The 23,789-nt window shown below is 39.2% G+C and overlaps 1 protein-coding gene and 1 non-coding gene across 10 annotated transcripts in view; both read right to left on the reverse strand.

The window, feature by feature from the left end:
- Positions 1 to 23,789, reverse strand: part of ATP6V0A1 (ATPase H+ transporting V0 subunit a1) — a 53,038-nt gene that overhangs the window by 24,848 nt on the left and 4,401 nt on the right. For 5 of the 9 annotated variants that reach the window (XM_043468299.1, XM_043468357.1, XM_043468340.1 and 2 more), the window contains exons 3-10: positions 15,656 to 15,734; positions 14,115 to 14,212; positions 12,996 to 13,124; positions 7,248 to 7,351; positions 6,802 to 6,928; positions 4,865 to 4,947; positions 4,159 to 4,252; positions 1,766 to 1,978 (exon numbers count right to left, since the gene is read on the reverse strand). In XM_043468299.1, coding sequence (XP_043324234.1) covers positions 1,766 to 1,978; positions 4,159 to 4,252; positions 4,865 to 4,947; positions 6,802 to 6,928; positions 7,248 to 7,351; positions 12,996 to 13,124; positions 14,115 to 14,212; positions 15,656 to 15,734 — 927 coding nt within the window. The remainder of the gene's footprint in view (positions 1 to 1,765; positions 1,979 to 4,158; positions 4,253 to 4,864; positions 4,948 to 6,801; positions 6,929 to 7,247; positions 7,352 to 12,995; positions 13,125 to 14,114; positions 14,213 to 15,655; positions 15,735 to 23,789) is intronic. The other 4 variants (XM_043468330.1, XM_043468321.1, XM_043468350.1 and 1 more) reach the window with 2 other exon arrangements.
- Positions 227 to 361, reverse strand: LOC122425508. The gene has a single exon (XR_006264885.1). It is a non-coding gene; the product is annotated as a small nucleolar RNA SNORA31 (small nucleolar RNA).

Genomic DNA, 23,789 nt, shown 5'->3' on the forward strand with positions numbered 1-23,789 from the left:
TACCAGCCATGCCTTTCCTGTCTCTTTGCTGGTTCCTCCTCCCCTGCCTGTAACACTGCAGGCCCCCAAGGTTCTATCATTAACTCCTTATTTTCTCTCTTGGAGGTCTCATTCCCTTCCAACCTCATGTATCCCATTTCTTTCATTTTGCACCCCCCCCTTTTTTTTTTTGAGTAAAGCAGGCTTTTACTGTTCACAAGGTTATTTGAGAGGTGCAAAAATCTCCCCATGTATTCTCCCATTCAATCTGGGCTGCCACAGCGAGACAGACAGAAAGCTCAAAGATATATTTTTCTTGCATCTGTATGTAGTGGAAACCTTAGCAGACAGTAACTACTCCAGGCCTGTCAAATAGAGGCATTTCCCCCTTTCTTTTGAGAACTATCTCATCGTCGGTTTTACATTTCCACATGGATTTCTGTCCAACCCCTCAATGTGACTAAAACTGAGCTTAGCAGCTTTCTCCAATCAATAAGTTTCTCTTACTGAATCTCTACTTCCATTAATGGAACTATTATTCTATCAGTCACCCAGCTTTGATGCCTCAGAAACATTTTAAATTTTTTCTCCTTGTATTTCTCCTGTACGTTGCTAAATACCAAGCCTATCGAAGGATACTTCCTTCAGAATGTCTCACAAATTCATCATTATTTGCTCTTCCCATTGCCAGGTCTTACTGCAAGGTCATTATCACTTACTACTGTTTATAATAACCAAACTGCCCTCTCACTTGTAGGCTCTCTCAGCTCCCCAATCCAACCCCCATGCTATCAATGGATTACTCTTTTATTTAATAGATTGATACTGATTGATTGATTGACTGAGTCATGCAGCATGTAGGATATGAGATCTTAGTTCCCTGACCAAGGATCCAACCTGTAACCCCTGCAGTGGAAACGTGGAATCTTAACTACTAAACTGTCAGGGAAGTCCCTGGATTATTCTCTTGAAACTGTTTTGATCATCATGTCCTTTCACTGCTAAATAACTTCCAGTGTCCCTCTACTCCCTCTAGGATAAAATTTAAACCCACCCATCTGGCATTAATGACTCTTCATAATCAGGTTCCTGTCTCCCTGACTCAGGTTTACCTCCTGCTCTTTCGGCTCACCCGTTACAATTCCTGTTCTGGCCCAACCATGCATGGTCACACCGTACTTGCCTTTGGCCAGACTGTTTACTTCTTGTTATTGCCAACAGACCATCTCATCCAGTCTTCAAAGCACTGAGTAAATGCCACCTTCCTGAAGCTGCTTCTGATCATCCTCGCTGCCCAAGCTAGCACCTTCCTTCCCTCCACACACAAACTGCTCTTGGCAGACTGTCTTGTATGTCTGCACATCAGCCTCTTCAAGTCAGAAGATACTTGAGGGTCTCCTTTTTACATCTCTGTACCTCTTGGCCCCTAGATCAGAGGCTTGGACAGGGCAGTAGCTCTAACTAACTACTAAAGGGAACTGCAAGGGTTATACTATGTACCTAGACTAATGGACAGAGAGAATGGACCAGGAAACTGACGTTCTGAGTGTAACTCTGAAGGATCACGGGGATATGATCAAATCATTTAATCTTTTCTGAATTACAATTGCTACATTTGAAAATAAGGATATACGAGATGTTCTGTCAGGATGCAAGGTGAGTACAAGATGGGTAAACTGAAGAACTCTGAGACAAAAATGCCATGAGAATGTAACTGATTCCTGTTACCACTGATGAAACCTCTCTTCCTGGCTGAAGGCTGCACCGCCAGCTGTGGGGGACTCACCGTGCCTCTTCTGAGCGCAAACTGGATGGAGTCAAGGTCAGTGACAGGGCACCAGACCTCCGCAATTAGGCACTTCTGGGTCACATCTATGTTGCACTGGTTCAAAGTGTGGTAGATGGCCTTCATCTTCCGCACCTTGATGAACCAGACACGGATGTTCTTGGCAGCGGCCTGAAGAACCCTCTGGCGGTGATCCTCTGTTTGGTTCAGAACCTTTGGGGAAAGAAAGGAGCAGGAAATCGATCCTTCTAACACCCTTCTTTCAAGACACGAAGGCAAAAAGGAATAGCTTTCTGAGAAGGGATGTGGGGATCTGTTTTTTTTCTTCCTCTGGCTAGAAGTTTTTTTTTTTTTTGGCCAAATTGAAAGAAATTAAGAATTCTACTTACTAATATTCATATTCACTTAGCTTCAAGCTAAAGAGAAACCTGAGGAAATGGTTTTTAGCTTTTCTAATTTTACCACCAAATCCATGGCAGAACAACGCAGGTCACTGGTTTTTATCTGGTTTATTAAAGAGCAATGATTTTCCATATGGAGCCTGTAACTCTGACTTGAAGAAGTCAGTGTCACAGGCCCAGTAAGGGACCGAGTTGTCACATCCCTGCTTATGAACAGCAGGCCGCAGAACCCCCCTGAACATCAGCCAGCATTGAGGAGTGGTGGAAAAGAGGTGCTGCTGACCTCCATCATCTGCTTCTTAGAGACTCCATGCCGGGGAAAGAGACAGGAGACTCATGGCCTCTGGAGAGGATTTAGACTGCCACATACCACAGTCATCACAGAGCAGATAAGGCTTGATTTTTCTGTCAGGCTTTGTTTTCTCCCCAGGAAGCCCGATCCCTTGGAAGTCAGCAAATAGTTACCTCGGAGGAATAATACTGCTTCCACTAGAGGTGGGAAGAAGGGCCAGGGACACTTTACATTCTACTGTCTTGTTTATCACCAAATATTTAACAGGTCTATAGCAGGAGAGGGGAGAAGCCAAAATTAGGCAAGCAACTCACCATTCATTTGTGCCTAAGACTCTATCTGAAATCTCAACATCTTTTTGAAGAGGAAAAAACTATATATTAATCATTTTAGCACAAGTACTCCATCACAGCTGGCTCTTCAAGTCAGTTCAGGAAAAGGTCATGACTGCTCCAAGTCATGACTGCTCCCTGAGAAACTGTCTTAGGCAGTAGAAAGTAACTTCCATGAGAGGTTTAAAAAAAAAAAAAAAAAAAAACCATGGCATGCTAGGGAAACTCTTGTTCACTTGAGAATAAAGGAACAAGGATACTTTCTCTCCTGGTTGTTGACAATTTCATAATGACTATTTAAACTTCTGGAAGGATGCTAATAAACTTGCCCCCCATCCCTACATCTCACTGATTGATATTTAATCCCTTTAAAAATTTTACTTCAAGAAATTAATTCATTAAAATTTTACTTCATACAGTTTGGTGCTTTAAAAGTCAAATTCCAGCCATTTATAAAGGCTACTGCACATGTTCTTCACAGTCTACTGCAAGCCTACTCATAAGGAGGGGGTAGAACAGTTCTAGAAGCCAGAATGTACTAACATGGCTCATCACCCATCAGCAGTTCGAAGAAAACTCTCTTCCCTTGGTTAAACTGATAAGTGCAGCTAACAGGGGCCAGCAGCAGGTCAAGTGGTAGGTCATACACAACAGGGGTTGAAATGCTTCAACACACATCAAACATGTTTCTTAATGTTTCAAGGTGGCAATCATTACATTCTTTCAACAGGGAACCAAGCTCCGGCTGGGCACCCTTTTCCTTCCATGTATGTATAAATCATGACTCCCTCTTTAGAACGCTGTGACAGCCATCATGTGTGCAAACTACACACACTGCAACTGGGAAAAAGCTCCTTCCTGGGTACAAGAGTTACACCAGGACTCTGGCTAGACTGTGTGGTTCAGATTCAAGGTGACCAGGAGGACACACACCAAGCTATTAAGAGTGGCTGCCTCTGGAGGTAGAGCATGTCTGTGAGAGGCAGAATTGATTTGATATGTACTTCTACATTATTTGATTTTTTTCTTAAGTAAGCATACGTCATTATTCATACCTCATACTTCATTCATTATAAATGTATTTCAGACTCATGAGCTGGGGAACTGAATATTCTAAGCAACAACGATTTCAGGTGCTGTCTCTGTCTCTGTCTCATTTGAAGATAATTCATGCCATTTTTAAATCATTCCCTGTGGGGGATGGGGAAGAGTTTCAGGGAATGACTTAAAAATAGCACACACACAAAAAAAACAAATGTATCCTGGGCTGCCGTAAGTGCCTAATAAACTGTTAGTGCTTCACGGAAGAAGTAAGGTCTTCTATAGCAGTATTTCAAAAAGACAGACTCCCTCCGGGTCTCTGTGTACCATTTGGAGATCGTCAATCCTGGTATTAACTCCAGAAGCCATCTCCTTTCTCTCCTGCGGCATCTCAGGACAGGGATAGAGTGAGGCCCGGAACCTGGAATGTGCAGACACAGCCTGAGGAACACTGACATTGCTTCACGGAGCCAGTTTAAGTAATCTCAGAACATAATCCCAACATACTGGAAGGACCAAAACAGGGTTAGTTCAGACTGATGCACTAATCAATAATTATTATTTATGGGAAGGGGCCTACAGTAGAGCATCAAGCAACATTTGAACTGTCTTGGCATTCTCTGTAGCTATTAAATTCCTCTAGATTAAAAAAGAAAGAAGCAGTGATTACAAATTCCACTATAAAGTGCTGGAGAAAAACAGCGTGGAGAAAGGATCTCATGGGCAGAATTTCAGAAAAGCTTAAGGGCACAGTGCCTATGGTACACTGCTAGGTATGCAAACCCATTGTCCCAAAACAATGTAGAATTTATAAACCATGAGTCCTAATTACTTTTCCCAAGAAAAGGAAATTGTGATTTTGACGGTCTATAAAAAAAAATACTTAGGCCATTTCTGATTGTTTAAGATAACCTTAACATTATTAAAAAATATATTCCCCATTTAAGGTGGACTTACAGGGCTTGTGTGTCACTATTCTACAGGCTTAACAGGTGGCCTGGCTGCACCCTGGGGGGAGGCATGTTTCTCTTACCCTTCACAGATTTTCTTGACTCTGTTTTTCAGCTGATCACCTTGGAAGAAAATGATGAACACAGACTTGTGCACGTAGTCTCCCTAGGCCCCAAACCAAAAACCAAGAATTCAGACTTACAATCCAGAAAACTTCTTAAGCACCTTTCTTTCTTGGTGACATAGAAACAACTGTAATCCTTTAAGGGTCTAGCAACCATGTACTTTAACCATTATCTTCAATCCATCTCTCAAGCTCCACAAGAACATTTGCTCTATAATCTCAATAATCTTTCCATACTTGTTTTTAAACTCAACAAGGAGCTTGACACAGATGCAAAGATGATTCTCTTCTTAGCAGAATTTAGCCCTACCTACCAATTCAACTATTCAAACTGAATAATTCTTTTATTGCCTAAATGACTCAAGTACAGAGAAGAGGAAAGGAAGTCATTCCTGCCTGCTTGCATGCTCAGAAACTCCAGCTAAAGGGGACTGAATAACTACAAGGAGTTGAGCAGCTGGGGAGAAATGTTGATGCACAATCTCATGATTCATGCTGAATTAGACCTCAGGGGGCAGGGAGGAAGGCATTCTATCCAAACACCAAGTGTATACCTGAAGCCTTGAGGCAAAGGTTAGTAGGAAAGATCAGAAAAAGACTCTACAGTGGATGTTAGAGTTAGGACTGTCTCTGGTGGCCTGTATTTTCTCCAGTTCCTACAGAGCTTTTATAACAGGAAAACAAACAAAACTTTGGGGGATAAAGAGGGAAGAGGAGGGAAGGAGTAAGTAAGGCTCATGGGTCTTAAATTCCTAAGTTCTCCAGGAATTAACTGGAGCACATTCTTTGTGCAGCTGCTGTGTTAGAGATAGCCAGACCCTCCCTTTACTCCACTCGTTGATAAAAAATAATGCTTCTGAGGCCCAGGAACCCTGCTGAATATTCCTGAGAATAGCTCCACATGAGGTTTAACTGCTAACTGTGGTGTTTCCGTGACCCAAGGACAGCCTTCAGTGAGACTACAAAACTGGTACTTTGGGTAAGGGGACTCACTGTAACCTAAGCATCACCACCCTCCTACTCGGTCCCAAGGACATGATCCATTTACTTCTAGCTGAAGGACCCAGCTACTCTGAGAACCCTCATAATTCAACCTCTCTTCTTAGGTTTAAAAAAAAAAAGAATACTAATTTAAGACACCCAAAAGATAACTGAGAACATAATAAGCAACTCCAGGCTTCTAAATAATACTAGTACCAAAGTGAAGTAAATTTCTTGCAGAACAGTGAATCATCTTTGCCTGTCATCTCTAGATGGACTCACCATATAAATGTAGGTTTATGCTAAGAACTCTGTCCTTTTATGTCAAATGCCAAGATGTTAAGTTATTCCTGCTTTCCAAAGCACTGGGTGGGGAATGTCACCCTACCTTGTACAACATAAATCTTAAAACTAAGTTCCTAAAATTCCCAACAAACAAATAGATAGAAAACTTTATCAATTAAAGTTTCATCAACTTATGAAGACCACAGTTTGGGAAATCTCTCCTCCTTGTACACATGGATGTTACCAAACTTGGAACCAGATGTCTTGCTTTAATTTTCATTAAAGAGTTAATGTTTTTTTGGTCCCAGATAAGTACCGGAAAACACATAAAGCTGAAATAACTGGAGGGAATTCCCTGGCAGTTCAGAGGTTAGGACTCGGCACTTTCACTGCTGTGGCCTGGGTTTCCCTGGTAGGGGAACTAAGATCCCACACATCATGTATACCTTGTATGTATACATACGATGGAGGTGAAGAGGAAAAGAGGAGTCCCTCAAATTCACAGATCCAAATGGAGTAAATGTAAGGGCTCCTCTTGGGAGGGTCAGGTTCAGGTGGCACATGCTATGTTACTGCTCTGAGCTCCCTGTACCAGACCTACTCCACCAGACGCAATTCCCTTGTCTTACAGTCACAGGATCCTCCAGGGGGTTCTCGATCTCAGCCTGCCGCAGGAACACATTCCCCCGGCACACCCGCCAAAGCATGCGCTCAAAAGTAGGGATGCGCTCCCGGTTAATCACACCAGCCACGAAGCTGTGGGGAGAAGAGTCAGATTGGGAACGGTTCCACACCACAGGATGGGAGGAAAGTAAAGAGCAGGGGAGGGGAAAGACGTCAAACAGGAGGCTGTGCATTGCTATGTCAAAATGGCTGCCAAAGTCTGATTCCCGGACTCAGCAGAGGGTTGACAGAACAACTCAGGAACTGAACCCAAAGTAAGTTAGCAACACCTTGCAACAGGCTCAGAAGAGAGGGCATCCTGGAAGCCAGTGAATGCTCAGCCTGAGTGCTCTTCTGAACAGCAAAAATGGACATGACTCTGTTGAGTACAGAGGGTCGAAGTGGTACTTACCCAAGTCTTAAGGGCGTGCCTCTTCCCATCTCGCTTGGCTCCAAGAGGGACGAGGACTCTTCCAACAGGTCTGGATCCGCCATCTGCTGATGATGCAATTCAGCCTGAATTCACAAATCAATTAATATCTAATGAAAATAGTTAGTGGCATGCAGGGAACGAGGAACCAGGAGATAAGTTCAGAAAATAAAGATGAAAAAAAGAAAACCACCAAAAGAGAAGACATACCCACAAAAAGAAGACAAGAAGAATAGGGGAAGAAACAAAGAAAAGAAACAAGAGGTAAAGGAAGCAGAAATGCCCCAGTGAAGCATCTGGGGAAATGGTTTTAGAAATAAGGAATAAAGAAAAAGACGTTAAATGAGTGACACCCGTATAAACCTGTGACTTGGTGGAAACCATTTTTTCTCTTATGTTTTCCTGAAAAAGCCATGAAAGTATCAAAAATACTTTTGCATATGCATAGAAGCGGAAATATTTCTTCCTTTTGAGCAAAAACAAGGCAGCTCAGCAGATACATTCAATATCAAATTTCCAGGCAGCTACAAATTAGAATTTTCCCTGTGTAAGAATGTAAAAGATGGAGACTCTCTTTCCCAGGAAGAAAAGCAAGGAGCTGTCACTGTCCTGAACAGGAGAAAGATAGAAGGGGTGTCTCCAGACGTCTAGGTTTTCCATGCCCTTAAAAAGTCAAAACATGAGGGCTTTCAGCACACCCACTATTTAAAAGAAAAAAAAAAATGCTCCAAACCATGGGATTTAAAGAGTATTCTTTGTCCAAAAACGTAAGAAACACAATAGCTGGGCAGGCATGGGCCTCCCCTGCATCAGTAAAGGGAAGGAAAAGTGAAAACATACCTGAATGTCCTAGTTTCTGACCAGGAATCCAGAATAGTAAAAAGTTCCTGTGGGCTTTACAGCTTAAGGATTCTTGAGAACATAGCTTAAGCCAACAATCTAAATCAAGTGAAGAAAAAGTAACAGATAATAAGCCAATTCAGAACATGCGGACTAGTTGGATTGTTGAGATTTAAAATGATTTCCACCACGACAGTTTATACAATAAAATGGAGGAGGAGCGGGGCCTTCTCAGATGCAGACCTACATTTCTCAGCCTTTCTCTACACAACACTTCTTGCCCCGTTTCCTCTCAGCCTCTCTCTCCACAATACATCTCGCCTTGTTTCCTCTCAGCAGGAAGGAGGAGCTGCCCTAAGAAATGAAGGCCAACTGACCATTCCACTGCCTCATCTCCCCAGCTGCAATATCCATGCCCTATCTGTTTGACCAAAGACTAGAAGTGAGCCAGAGGAATCTTCCTTTTCAAAAGCAGAACTAAATAAAAATGAAGTCAGGAGAATTTTTCTCATCATCTTCACTCCAAATTTCAATTTGATTCTACTCTTACCAACCCTGCTGTAAAAAAAAATAAAAATAAAAAAAGCCACAGGGGATCCCTTCTTGATAGTCACAGGACCATAAATGTAAAGTCACAGGGTGGGGGTGGGGAACTGAGTATAAATCAGATAAGTCTGAGAGTCTAAACAAGTGAAAGCAATTGTTCGGGAAGTAAATTCTAGACGCAGGATCAACTCTCAATGACTGAAAGAAAAAAGAAATAAATTTATCTTTTAAAAAAAAAAGGAAGGATAGGCAGTGGGCACACCAGAAATGCAGAGAAATACCACCATGAGATTTGGGAAACCTTAAGATGAGATAATGAGGGCACGGGTTAGCACTTGTTCTCAAGTGAGCAATTCTTGTTTCTACTTAAAATCAAATCCACTGACTACAAACCACAGGCAACTTGCTTTAAGGATCCAGAGTAACTATAGCATTTCATCTTGCTTTTAGGATGTCCCTTAGCAAAACCAGTGAAACTGACCACTACTCACAAGCCTGCGTGGTTCACAATGCCTGGTTTAAGTAAACCGTAAAGGTAAAGCTCAGTGCAAATATATGTGCTCTAAAGGGGAGAAGTGATGGAAAAGCAAATAGTGCTCCTCTAAAGGAGCAGGCTCCATCTAGAATCTCTGGGAATACGAAAAAAAAAAAAAGCAGAATTAAAATCAAATACAAATTTACAACAATATTCTAAGTAATAATTACACCATTTCAAACTTAAGAATCCTTCAAATGAAATAATTGTGCCTGATGAGGAACTGTCCAGAACCACTAACTGAGGGTCTTTAAAGCAATATCTAAAACCATGTCATCCAGTATCTCAATCTTAACCTGGGTTCTCTCATACAAGTACTACCACGGTTCTTCTACATTACTTGTTCTGCCCTCCGGTTTACCCCTTCCCCAGTCAGAACACTAAAACCACGCCTTGAAAGAGGAAGCAGCACAACTTCGATAGTTCTGTTTCAAAAAAAAAAAAAATAGTTCTGTTTCTACACTTCAGTATAAGCAGCACATCCAGTTCACGCTACATGACCAACAGCAAACACTTTTCTTTCCATCGACATGAGAAAGAAATTACATTTCATCACCCGAGGTATTCACGCAAGCCCCAAAGGAGATGGTAGATGGGAAAGAAAAGTAAAGAAAGCAGATGGATGGAAAGTCAGAAGGAAAGGAAGGCAGGGCTCTGCATGCCATTAACCATTACTTTTCCAGTCTTCTTTACGCTCTCATATGTTATGGTGCTTATGGTAAAAGATGCAGAGAAATCTCTCCAGCTCTTACAGTTCTTCATAAGCAAGAAGACTGAGAAAAGGATAATCATTAACAAGTCATTTAAAATGCTCTGGATAAGAAATGGCTAAGTTGAATTTGTAATCGTCATAAATCATAAGACTATTCAATATGTGTTTATCTCTCCCCTTCTCCACACCTAGCCAATCATAACCCCTATGCCTGGAGATGCAGCAAATCATTTTCTGATTTAGTCATTTTCTGCTAACTCATTATTGTAAATTACTGATCATATTCACCAAATTATATTCAAAAGAAGGGTTTAAAATAGGTAGTGTTTCAGGCCATTGGCAAACATTATAATCTCAGGCATGGAAGAAAGGCTCATGAAAAGTCTACATTTCTGAGACTTGAGGTCCCAAGTCTCCTGATCTTTTGCACCATGTGAAGCATGCACTCGCAGGTGGAGATGTGTTGAACTCTGTGAGGCTCTGTCTCCTGTCCTGGCAGCGACACCTGAGACTGCTGTCTGGCCTCAGCAGGGCAGGGGCTATTGAAAGGGACCTGGCTGAGGCTATGATCTAATGGCGAGAGTGGACACGATGTTGACTGTGCACTAGGAGAGAAAAGGAGGGGTTCCTGCCACTGGAAATAGAGGGACTGATGACGATCGCAGCAGAAGAGCCTCTCACAGCCAAGGCCTCAAGCTCAAAAAAATGCTTTGCATGAATAGGAGGGGGAATACGATGCAAAATGGAGAGGGTGTGAAGGTCATGCCTGACTTCTCAAGATGGGCATTTCATGTTTACACCTATTAACCACAAAGAAAATTCCTAAACCCACAGTTACAATTTTAAAATCTTACATCATCTTTCCAAGTGATTCTGCTTATTCTGTTTTTACTATTACTTTTTTTTTGGTATTATAAAATAAAGAGTTTAAAAAACTATTTTCCTTAAGAGAGTCCATTTGTCAGTCTTTTTTCAGAATCTCTCCCAGAATGAACTAGACTAGGAAGTCTATCCCAATCCTTAAAACTTAGGAGAATATGAAAAACATTCTCATGTATCTTATCAATATCCATCCCAGCAGTAAACTAAAGGCTGTATCAAAAGGGGGAAAAAGGCAGGTAGAGGGTAAAAGAACTAAGTATCCAGTAATGATAAAAGTAACTGAGCTTTGATCTTGAGGCCGGGTTTACTTTGGATCTGTGGGCAGCAGCTTGGACACGTATAAAAACCACACCATATGTGAGCCTAGGGAGTCACTGTGTTTATGGATGTTTCCAGACATGACTAAGTAATATAGCCCTTGAACACAGAGACCATGTCTCACCCAGCTGATGTCTCACAAAGAGCAAGTGCTCTTCAAATGATCCAACAATAATAATGTTGTATTACTATTATCAAATATAATACTAAATTATTATTTAATATTATTAAATAATAATAATATTTAGGCAGTGAGTATACTGGAATTCCAGATTATTTGTTCATCGAAAACCACTTGACATAAGTGACCATGCCTGTTGCAAAAGACCTGAAACACTTGGAAAGAGTTAATTACACTGTCCCACATCCTTTAATGTGATGATATCGGGGACTGGTGAAAGAAGTTACCGTCAGTCTCAAAATTCTCAACTCAGTGAGCAAACTGAATATTCACACCAATTCTCTCCTGATATGTAGCCAGATCCTGATTCTCAGGAGGACCAGGCAATTTAATTCCTAGGAACTTTTCCCCCTTTCCCTGGCTCCAGTAGATCTTGTTAATTAGCATGGTTTCTCTGAGTCGGATCTTCATTTACTAAGGAATGTATCACGTCTTCAGTTGACTTTCTCCAGCCCCATGTGGTTCTCACGCTAGCATGCTTCAGAATCACCTTGTGAAAACGGATCACTGGGCCCCACCCTCAGGGTTTCTGATTCAGTGAGTCTGGAGTGAGGACTGAGAACTGACATTCTGACAAGTCCCCAGGTGAGGCTGATGTTGCTGGTTGGCAAACCCCTGCTCCAGGCTAGAGAACTAGGGAGAGTTATTTTTTCTTCAAAACATAGAAATTAAAAGTGAAACTGAGGACTTATCAGATACTAACTAAAGTAGGCCTTTTGTTTTTTAAAAACTTTGCTAGTTTTTGTTGAGCAAAGGAAATAAAGGACTTAATGGGGTGGTCTCCCTGGTGGTCCAGTGGTTAAGACTCTGTGCAGTGCTTCTACTGCAGGAGGCATGAATTTAATCTTTGGTCAAGGAACATGCTGCAAGGTGTGGCTGAAAAATTTTTTTAAAAAAAGAACTGATGGGAAGGCATATTGAATAGTGACTGGGACAATCTATGAAATGTATGATGCAGCTAATGGGTTGGCAAAGAAACTTATAAAAAAGAAGAGTTACCCATATTTTAGGCCATCAGAAAAAGCATGTCCACACTACTCCCCAGCTTTAATTGGAAGAAGGAAGCCTTTTGAGAGCCTTGTTCCAAATCCTTGTGGTGGGGTCACTTCAGCAAGCTGTCCCCTGGCAACTACATTTTTAACCCAGGAATTTATTATTAACATTTTGCACCTACAAGGTATTGAAGTTGAGTTTAGAGGAAAATCCAGGAATTTCAAACAGGCATCCTACCAATTTTCCATACAACATAAAAAACAGCTCTCAAATTAAGTGTGCTTGCCATCTGGAGTACTTAAAAATATGCTCAAAGGTTGACAAGCAACCATAGAGGATACAAGTTAAAATTTAATGACAAGAGGTTTGGAGATTAAATTTTTGTTTCAATTTCATGTACAACTTTTTCCTGCTGCTTCAACTTCAAGCATATACTTACCTTCATATGTAAAATTTCATCTATGTTTATACAACTACTTTAGGGTTCCTTTCCTCATCTTGGGATGAAAAACTGCTGAAAATGCAAAAATATACAAAACCATGGCTGGCTGTGTACTGCATGGAAAATGGAACAGAATCTGACATTTCTTCAACTAAAACAGGGTGCAGAAATGGTATTGTTTCCAAAATAGCAAATTAAAATAATTATCAGAATAAAAATATGGCCCATTAGTCCTGGTGTAATATCAGCTGCTTAAATACTGAAAGAAACAGTAGTCTGACCTCATCAAAAAACTGCTGAGTTTTGCGAAGTATAAATTTTAATTCAGTTAGTTCCAGGAAATTTCTCTTCAGAGCTTCCTGGTTTGTATTGATTTCCTTCAGTTCATTTTCAATCTTCTCAAAATTAGCCTATAGAAAAACAAAACAAACAAAAAAAACAACCAAACTATTAACTCACACTAAGCTCAAAATGCTTGCTCTAAAAGACAGATGAAATAATCCATCCAGAATGCTGGCCACACTGAATGTTCAAAGGTATCTTCGTATCTACCCAGCAATACATCTGGCCCTGTGTATTCTTTGGTTCCATATCTGCAGATTGTTTAGTTAATCATAGTTATGGTTAGTTAACCATAGTTCAAAAATATTTGGGGAGAAACATTTTCCAGAAAGTTCCAAAAAGCAAAACTTGCATCTGTTGCTCACTAGCAACTATTTTACCTGTGATCTACATTGTATTTACAATGATTAATTGTATACAATGATAACTGTATTTACAATAGCATTTACATTGTAGTAGGTACTATAAGTAATCCAGAGAGGATTTATAGTATACGGGAGGATGAGCATAGGTTATATGCAAATACTACAGCCATTTTATACAAGGGTCTTGAACACCAGCAGATTTTGATATCGAGGGAAGAGCTGGAACTAATCTTCCCTGATTACTGAGGGATGACTGTACTGTGTTTTTACCAGGGCAATTTTCTTTATGAAGGTTTTTTTTTGCTTAAAATAGTCTCTTTTTGTCTGTAGATTCTGTTATACACTTGGTTAAATCCCTCAGCGGACTTTAGATAAAATAATGATTGAAAAGTCTATTGGCTATTCAGTTTATGAGATTATTAATAAACTACTAGATAAATTAACATTAATCCAATAAAGTTTCAACAAGCCAATAAACATTAATTTAGTGGTATGTGACAGTATTGGAGATATTAATACCATAGTGATTTTTATACCATAAAAAAGGAAATTCATTTTAATCCCATCCACAAGAAACTTGCAATCAACAGACAAGGACAGCAAGAATTATTCTACATTCCATCTACTTAGGAAAGTAATTTCTGCCCTTAAATAGAAAGAAACTTATCTGGCTTCCTCAGAAGAATTATTTACCTCTAAGTCAATCATGTCCCGGGGGAAGGGCACCTCTGGGTTTTCACCAGTGTCCATAATTGGGATGTTAGCTTTCCTTATCTCTTTCTCAACAAATCCTAGAATGACAGAATCAAAACATTCATGCCTAGCTCCACATGTCTGGAACTGCCAGTATCTGAGGAAAAAAATAATAAGATCCCAAACCTAGCTAAGAAGAACTTCATTCTAAGAAAGACACTTTTCACATAAAAGAAGCAGAACTTGTAAATCCTTTTTTCTTCACATTCCTCTTCCTCCTACCCCACATTCTCTAAAGCACAGTTCCTGCAAAAACGTTTATCAAAACGTTTTTATCAAAAAACTGTCTTCTTTCCCTCTTCTGATCTTAACACTGGTTCTGTGTCAGCTCTCAACCCTGTATGATGGCTCTGGTCACAGATATTGGTGCAGAGGAGAGCTACAGGAGAGTGTTACTCAGTAGAATATTTGACACTCAGCACACTAGTGAGACAACTCCAACCTACGAGGGTTTCGTTAAATTTGAAAATAGGTCAGTTCTGAGTTAAACAAAACAAGAAACAAAGCACAGAAAAGGCCCCCAAAACAGGAGAAAAGTCTGTTTTCAGGTGATAACTACTGACTTATTTTTCAGCACAGAGACTAAATTCACCTAACTAACTAAATGCACCTAAGTTGGCATAATATAAGCAGCAAGATCTTGGGTTTTGGAGGCAGACAACCTGGATTCAAACACTGATCCCATCATGACCACGTGTATTCTTGGGCATGTCACTTAACCTCTCTGATCTTTAGCTTCCTCATTTACTTAAATAAAGAAACTGATACTCATCTTGAAGGAATGTTGTGAGGAATGAACAAAATAAAGTGTATGAACACCCTAACTCTCAACAGTACCTCAATAAATGTTAGGTTCTTCCCGCATAAATAGACAATTTAAAGCTGGCTATGCTGTCATCTGGCAACCCAATCCAGTACTCTTGCCTGGCAAATCCCATGGATGGAGGCTTGTAGGCTGCAGTCCATGGGGTCGCTAAGAGTCGGACACGACTGAGCGACTTCACTTTCTTTTCACTTTCATGCATTGGAGAAGGAAATGGCAACCCACTCCAGTGTTCTTGCCTGGAGAATCCCAGGGACGGGGAGCCTGGTGGGCTGCTGTCTGTGGGGTTGCACAGAGTCAGACATGACTGAAGCTACTTAGCAGCAGCAGCAGCATGCTGCCATCTAAAATTGATGGCGTTCTAGGTCCTACCTCTCAGAATTCTACAGTGTAACACTGCCATAAAACCCTTCTCATAAAAAACAAAACAAGAGTATTTTCAGCTTGCAGTCCTGTCATCTCAAAGCTTCTATTAAGCACCACCGAGCCCAAATACCACACATCTACTTGTGTACAAGAAATTCATCTTCACATTAGACTGCAAGATTTTTCCTCTCTCCTTTTCCTTTCATAGTATTTTCTTCCTTTATGAAGAGGACTCTAATTTAAGACAAAGGCGTCACCAGAGGAACGTCAGACAAGACCAAAATGCACATACGAAGCTTTCGGTCCATTTCTTCACATCTTCTAACTTCATTCACAAATTTCCTCTGGAAAACGTTCACATCTGGATTTAACTGCAAAATAAGAACAGAATACAAAATATTCAAATACTGTATCCATTTCCTCTCTTTCATAAGCAACACACTTATGTGAAGTGAAAACCTAATTCTATGTCAATGTGTCAGTTCAGTCGCTCAGTTGTTTCCGACTCTTCACAGCCCCATGGACCACAGCACTCCAGGCTTCCCTGTCCATCATCAACTCCCAGAGTCTACTCAAACTCATGTCCATTGAGTCGGTGATGCCATCTAACCATCTCATTCTCTGTCGTCCCCTTCTCATCCTGCCTTCAATCTTTTCGAGCATCAGGGTCTTTTCAAATGAGTCAGCTCTTCGCATCAGGTGGCCAAAGTATTGGATAATACAATGCTATTAAAAAACTTTCTACTGATCCACACAACCCGCTTTAGGACCAGTCACACCAAGGAAACATAAAAACCCTTCTCCTACTGCTGCAACCTTAGTACTGGAATGGAGGCAAACACGACAGAACACAGCAGGACAAAACGTTCATCTCGGGCCAACAGGCTCAGTGAGCACAAACACCTCCCAAATTAGAGCAATGGATATAACAGAAGCTCTGCCTGGTTTTCCTTCTCTCCTTCTTCCCAATCGGTAGAGAGAGAAAGCAAACTTCTCTAAAGTTTTCTGCCCAGGGTCTTCACCTTCTAGATGACAGGCCTGTTTATTCAATCATCCACCCATCACAAGTAATTTTCAAAACAATGCCACAAGATATTCTGAGAAATACAAACAAGAATAAAACAAATTTCTACTCATTAAGAAGCTTGCAACCTAAAAGGGAAGAAAGATGAATACAACCCATAAGATATAGACTGTGATAAGTTCCATAAAAGTAATACAAATAAAGAACTAACAGTTACTCAACATTTGTGGAGCACCAACTATGCACCAGACACTGAATTAGGCACTGGTATAAATACAAACAGTAAGATATGTCCCAGTTTTGAAGAGCTATCAGCCCTACAGAAGAGACAGGCAGAAACCAATCAATTCAACTTTTGTGAAAAATATTATTAAAGCGTAAGCAAAATGTTGTTGGCAGTTTCCTATAAACATTCACCTACTTACCTCATGACTGAGCATTCTACCACTAGGCACCTGCTTAAGGAGAATGAAAACATGTTCACAGAAACTTGTTCAAGAATGTTCATAATGACTTCGCTGGCAGTCCAGTGATTAAGACACCATGCTTCCACTGTAGCAAGGGACATGGGTTCGATTCCTAGTCAGGGAACTCAGGTCCCACGTGCTGTGCAGTACAGCCAAAGAGAAAAAGAATGTTTACAGCAGCTTTATTCACAATAGCCCCAAACTAGCAATGATCCAAATATCCATCAACAGGAGACTGGATAAAAGCACTGTGATATGTTCATATCATGGAATAAAAAAGAATCAACTACAGATATATATAAAATGAGATTAAATCTTAAGAACATGAAGTTCAATGAGTGAAAGAAGTTAGACATGAGTCTGGGTAATAAAAAAAGTCTGTACTGTATCATTCATTTACATGAAGTCTAAGAACAGGCAAAACTAATCTACGGTGGTAGAAATCAAAACAGTGGTTACCTATTACCTACCTACCTATAGGTAGTGGTTACCTACCTATCAGTCGGTAGGGACTGACCAGAAGTGGGCACGAGATAACTTTCTGGGCTGCTGGAAATATTCTGTATCTTGATTGGGGTAATGGTTATAAAGGTGTATACATTTACCAAAATCATCAACTTGTCCTCCTAGCTCTATGCATTTCATTGAACATAAAACTTTACCTCCATAAAAAAAAAATGAGGGCAAAAAAAAAAAAAAAAGAAAGGGAAACAGACACACACACAAGGCATAACTAATTCTATATTGGGGGACAAAGAGCAAAAATGCACAAAGGTAACACCTGAGCTGGCAATGAGGCCGAGTTCAACAAGCAGAAATAGAATGGAAGCAGAAAGGCCACAACAAGTGACTCAGAGACATAAATCAATCATATTCTCAGAGAATGGGGGACATTTTCTACAGATGAAGATGGGGGAATGCAAGGAGCAGGATGTGGAAGACTTTGTCCTCTGGGCAATAAGATGGAATCAAATGATCTGATTTTTACTTTTTTTTTTTTTTTTTTTTAAAGATTTACTGTTTTAAAGAATATTGTATGTGAAGAATGAACTGTAAGAGAAAGACTGGTAACAGAGAGACTAATAAGGAAATCATTGGTATTATGTATCATATTAATGTTAGATGGAATCTATGGTAAAAAGCATTGTTAGAGATTAAGAGAATCACTACACAATGATAATCAGAACAATTCTCAGGAAAAGAACAATTCCAAACATGTGTGTCCCTAATAAAATGTTTATTTGGGTTTTGGGTTTGTTTTTTTTTTCTCACTGAGCAGGCAATACCTTGCTCTCTCATTCAGAAATTTCCATTTCAATAAACAAGACATTCTGAAGTGAAGGTAGCCACAAGACTCATGGTTAAATTTACTGGTTTCATAATCAGGAGTCAAGGTTCAACTGCAGCCACACCACAGCCTGTTTCGGTAAGGACTCCTGAAATATCTGGGCAAGGTGTCTTCAAAATATTTCAAACAAATACTAGCAGAACTACAAGGAGATACTGACAAACCAGTCCACATAGTGGGAAATTTAATATAATTTTAAAACCATTGATATATCAAGTTCACCAAATATAAGAGACGAAGAAAATCTGAACATCAGCCTAATCTAACACACACACACACACACACATTTTCTATCACTGCATCCAATAGTTTTCTCTTTAAGAGTTCATTTTTTAGGGACTTCCCTGGTGGTCCAGTGGTTAAGAATCTGCCTTGCAATGCAGGAACTCAGGTTCAACCTCTGGTCAGGGAACTTAAATCCCACATGCCTTGGGGCCCAAGCACAGTAGCAAAAGATCTTGTGTAAGGCAACTAAGATCTGAGGCAGCCAAATAAATTTAAAAAATACTAAATTTTTTAAAAAGTTCATTTATAAAAGCTAATCACAAAATAGGTCATTCAGCAAGTCTCAGTATAGAACTGGTACCATAAAATGTTCTTGGATTACCACGCAATTAAGTCAGAAATCCATATAAAAAATACAACTTAACATATTTGGAAATTCTAAATATGGGTGGGTGCATGACTTCCAGAATCTGAATTTCCCAACTAGGGATTGAACCCAGGCCCCAGGTGGTGAGAGAGCAGAGTCTTAATCACTAGAATATCATGAAAGCTTCTGAAAATCTTAAAATAGTTAGAATGGGATGACAGTGAAAATGGTAAAGGTCAAACTCTGTAGGATGCAGTTAAAGTGGTATTTAAAAAGAACTTTACAGACTTAAAAACAAATAGGAAAGACTAAAAAATAATGTGTTAATTATTAAAGAAGTTAAAAAAAAGGTAATAGGACATAGAAAAATAACAAAGAGCAGAAATGGATGAAAGTTCCAGACAAAACAAAGTCCAGAGAAGATTCCCCCAAATCAAAAGCTGATTTTTTTCTTTTCTTCCTCTTAATCATTTTGTTATCATTTTTTCTTAAAAGCGGGTTATATGAAAAGACAAAATGGACCAAATTTTTATAAGACTAAGAGATGGCATAAATAAACATGAAAATAAAAAGTCCACTACAGATAGAAATTTCAACAGTTAAAATATACCCATCTAAAAACACCAGGCCTAGAAGGTTTAACGATAGGCTCTTTCGAAGACTAGAAATGCCCAAAGCTCAGAAAAATTATTCCAATAAGGAAAAAAATGAAAGGGAACACTCCTCAACTAATAAGTGAGATTGGCCAATATAATCTTAATACCAAAATAAGAATAGTTTCAGGATGGACAATTACAGTTCAGTATCACTTATAAATATAAATGAAAAAATCCTAATAAAATTATCAGGACATTGAACCACAAAATTCTTTTGAAGTACACCTCATGACCAAGTTTCTCAGGCTTGCAAGGATAATTTTATCTTTTTAAAAAAGTCTGTACAAATGGCCTATAAACTGGCTTAAAATTCAACAATAAAAACACTAAGATCAGCCATGGGTATGCCTATGGCTAATTCATGTTGATATATGGCAGAAACTAACACAATATTGTAAAACAATTATCTTCCAATTAAAAAAAAAAAAACTAAGATCATGGCACCCAGTCCCATCACTTTGTGGCAAATAGAAGGGGAAAAATTGGAAGCAGTGACAGATTTTATTTTCTTGGGCTCCCAATTCACTGCAGCCAAAAGATGCTTGCTCCTTGGAAGGAGTTATGACAAATCTAGACAGCATATTAAAAAGCAAAGACATCACTCTGCTGACAAGGCCCATATAGTCAAAGCTATGGTTTTTCCAGTAGTCAACGTATGGATGTGAGAGTTGGACCATTAAGAAAGCTGAACGTCAAAGAACTGATGCTTTTGAACTGTGGGACTGGAGAAGACTCTTGAGAGTCCCTTGGATTGCAAGGAGATCCAACCAGTCAATCCTAAAGGAAATCAACCCTGAATATTCAGGGAAAGGACTGATGTTGAAGCTCCAATAATTTGGCCACCTGATGTGAAAAGCTAACTCACTGGAAAAGATCCTGATGCTGGGAAAGACTGAAGGCAAAAGGAGAAGGGGATGGTAGAGGATGAGATGGTTAGATAGCATCACTGACTCAATGGATACGAATTTGCGCAAACTGTAGGAGACAGTGAAGGACAGGGGAGCCTGGTGTGCTATAGTCCATGGGGTTGCAAAGAGTTGGACATGACTTAGCAACTGAACAACAACAACAAGAAGCATGTGAAGAAAGCTCCACATCATTTGCCACCAAGGAAATGCAAATCAAAACCACTGTGAGATACCACTTCACACCCATTAGGATGGCTATAATAAATGTATATATATATATTAAAAAAAAAATAACAAGTGTTGGTGAAGATGTGAAGGAACTGGAACTCTCATACATTGCTGGTAGGAATGTAAAGTGGTATGGCTGCTGTGGAAAGCAGTGTGGAGGTTCTTCAAAGTGTTAGAATTACCAATGACTGAGCAACTCCAGGTATATACTCCTAAGTATATACCCAAAATAAACCCCGAAGTATATACCAAAAGAAGTGAAAAAGGGCACTTAAACACATACTTGTACACAAATGTTTATACAGCAACGTTATTCACAACCACCAAGAAGTGAAAACAACTCAAATATGTTCATCAACTAATGAATGAATAAACAAAAGGTGGTATATACATACAATGGAAAATATTCAGCCATAAAAGGAGTGAAGTACTGATACTTCTACTTCTCAGGTTGCTGGGAGGAATGCCTGCAATAATAATGCAAAATGTTCAACATGGCATCTGTTAAAAAAATATAAGTTTTCATTATGATCCTAAGTATTGGGACAGTAAGGGCCTGAAGAATAGACTAGAAGTATGTCAAAGAGAAAAAATGAATGAGGGCAGAGAAGCCACAAAAGACTTTGAACAAGTCAAGCAATGAAACATGTCTTAATTCTCTCTCTAAAACCCAGGGCAATATCTTTTGTACAGAAGATAAGTAAAAATTACTTATACTAAAACCACTCGTTTTAATATGCTGTGTATGTTCATAGTTAAAAAATGATACAAAAAAGAAAGAAAAGAACAGATACAAGCTACAATATAGTTGAACTTTTATAGTAAGTGAAAGAAGCCAGACACAAGAGACTACATATTACATGATTCCACTCACATGAAATGTCCAGAATAGGCAAACCCACAGAAACAGCAATGAAGATTGGTGGTTGCCAAGGGCTGGAGGCGGGGAGTGGGGTTGGGAGGAAATGGGGAGAGACTGTTAATGGGTACAGGGTTTCTTCTTGGCGTAATGAAAATGTTCCAAGATTGAGTGTGGTGATGGTTGTACAATTCTGTGAATATAATAAAAATCATTGAAGTGTACACTTGAAATGGACAAATTGTATGGTATGTGGATTTTATCTCAGTAAAGCTGTTTAAAAAAACTAGTAGGGAAAAAAGTGCCTATGTAATTCACCAAATTAACAGATTTAAAGGAGAAAAAAAAATTTTTTAATGGTAATCTCAATAAATGAAAGGCATTCAGTAAAATTCCACAACTATTTGTGACAACTTCAGAAAAACCAGAAATGGAAAGGAATCTGTGTAATCTAATAGAATTTTCCCCCCAAAATTAAGAATAAACATCCTATTTAAACTATAAAACATCTAAAAGATTACCCTTAAAGTTAGGAGCAAGACTAGCATACTGTGTGATAAGACACAAAGCATTCTGCTCTATTTCCTTATTAACAAAAATCCCAATTTTGTTCAGGGCAGTAGCATATCAGTTGAAAAAAAAACAACAGCAACCATATTTCCCAAACTCCCTTGCAGCTAAATTACACCATAATTTTGGCCAATGATTAATTAGCAAAGTCTGATGAGGATTTCTGGGAAAATTGTTTTCCTCCATATGTAAGTACTTCCCCTTCCTCCTTGCACTTCCTTCTTCCTGCCTAGAACATGGAAGAAATGCTGCGAGTTGTGGTGATCATCTGTAAGGACAAAAGCCAAGTGCTCAAGAATATTCAAAAAGGAATACAAAGTGATCTTAGGACATTGATGACAGCGTGAAGCTGGGCTTCATGTTACATGAGAAAAGTATACCCCTATCATTTGGGTTTTCAGTTACATACAGCTGAACACAATCCTAACTAGTATCAGCTTGGTCTTACACTTTATCAACATGTTACTGAAGGTAAAATAAGAAGAAAGAAAGAAAAAAGGTTTGAAGGAGACAGCTCACTCTGATAGTCCAGTAAAAAAAAAGACTGTATCAACTGCAGCAAAATATTAACCACTAATGAATCTACATCGGAGTATTCAGGCTTGAAATTTTTCAAGATAAAAATTTAGGAAAAAAAAGAAAATACCAATAACAAAAAAAGAAAAATGAACTTTACATATATGACAAACTATACCATCAACAGAGGGAAAAGACAAGCCATAGCCTAGAAGAAGTTACCAGTAGAGGATTAGAAAAAGATTAGCTTCCGGTACAAGAAGAACTTTAAAAAAAAATCCTACAAGTCAGTGAGCCGAAGACAAGCAAACTCAACAGAAAAACAGGCAGATAATATGGACAGACATTCATGGAAAATGAAACCCATTATGTTCAATAAACAAATAATAAGATACTAAATATACTAATCTAAAAGGTGCAAATTAAAACAATAAGATACCACTTCATAACCATCACATGGGCAAATTTCTTTCTGTCTGAGCACAGAGGTGTTGGCACAATTGTGGAACAAAATGAACTCTTCAGCCAGCGATGGGAGCACGAACAGGTACATTCACCGTGAAGTATGGACTCTGACTACATCTAACAGGGACACACACGATGTTCAGCAATGCCCCTCCTGGTTATAATCCCTGGAGCAGCAGCAGGTCCACGAGAGCAATACATGTTCATGTAACACTAAGACATTATTTGCCCTTTTCATTCTCATCCTCTCATGAGTGTGCAGTGAAATTTCTCAGAGGCTCATAAGATACATCACAGAAGACTGCAGAAACAAGTGAGAATCAGACTGTCTTCTACTAATTCAGACACTAAAAGATTTTCAAAAGTGTAAAAGCCATCCCCTTCCTCTCAAAATTATTTTTTTTTGTTTTGGAAAATAGTTATTTTTCATAAAAAAGTTATGGTAACATGTAGTGGGCTTATTATAATTTTTAAATGATTTAATAAATAAATACTTCAAACATTTCTCAGTTTTAATTTCCAGTGCAATAATATCAATAACTGTAACTCACATAAAAGCCCTCTAGGGTCCTCAATAATTTTTTAAGAGTGTAAAGAGGTCCTCAGACCAAAAAGTTTGAGAACCACTGCCCTGAAGAAACTATCACATATGTATACCAAGATATATACACAATACATACAGAGGAGAAACAATCACATATGTATACCACAATATATATATAATATATACATGTATATATATATGAATCTTCACTGTACCACTACAGAGCAAACAACTACAATCAACCAAAAT

The sequence above is a fragment of the Cervus canadensis genome, chromosome 1 (genome assembly GCF_019320065.1).
Source record: "Cervus canadensis isolate Bull #8, Minnesota chromosome 1, ASM1932006v1, whole genome shotgun sequence".
Taxonomy (NCBI): Eukaryota; Metazoa; Chordata; class Mammalia; order Artiodactyla; family Cervidae; genus Cervus; species Cervus canadensis.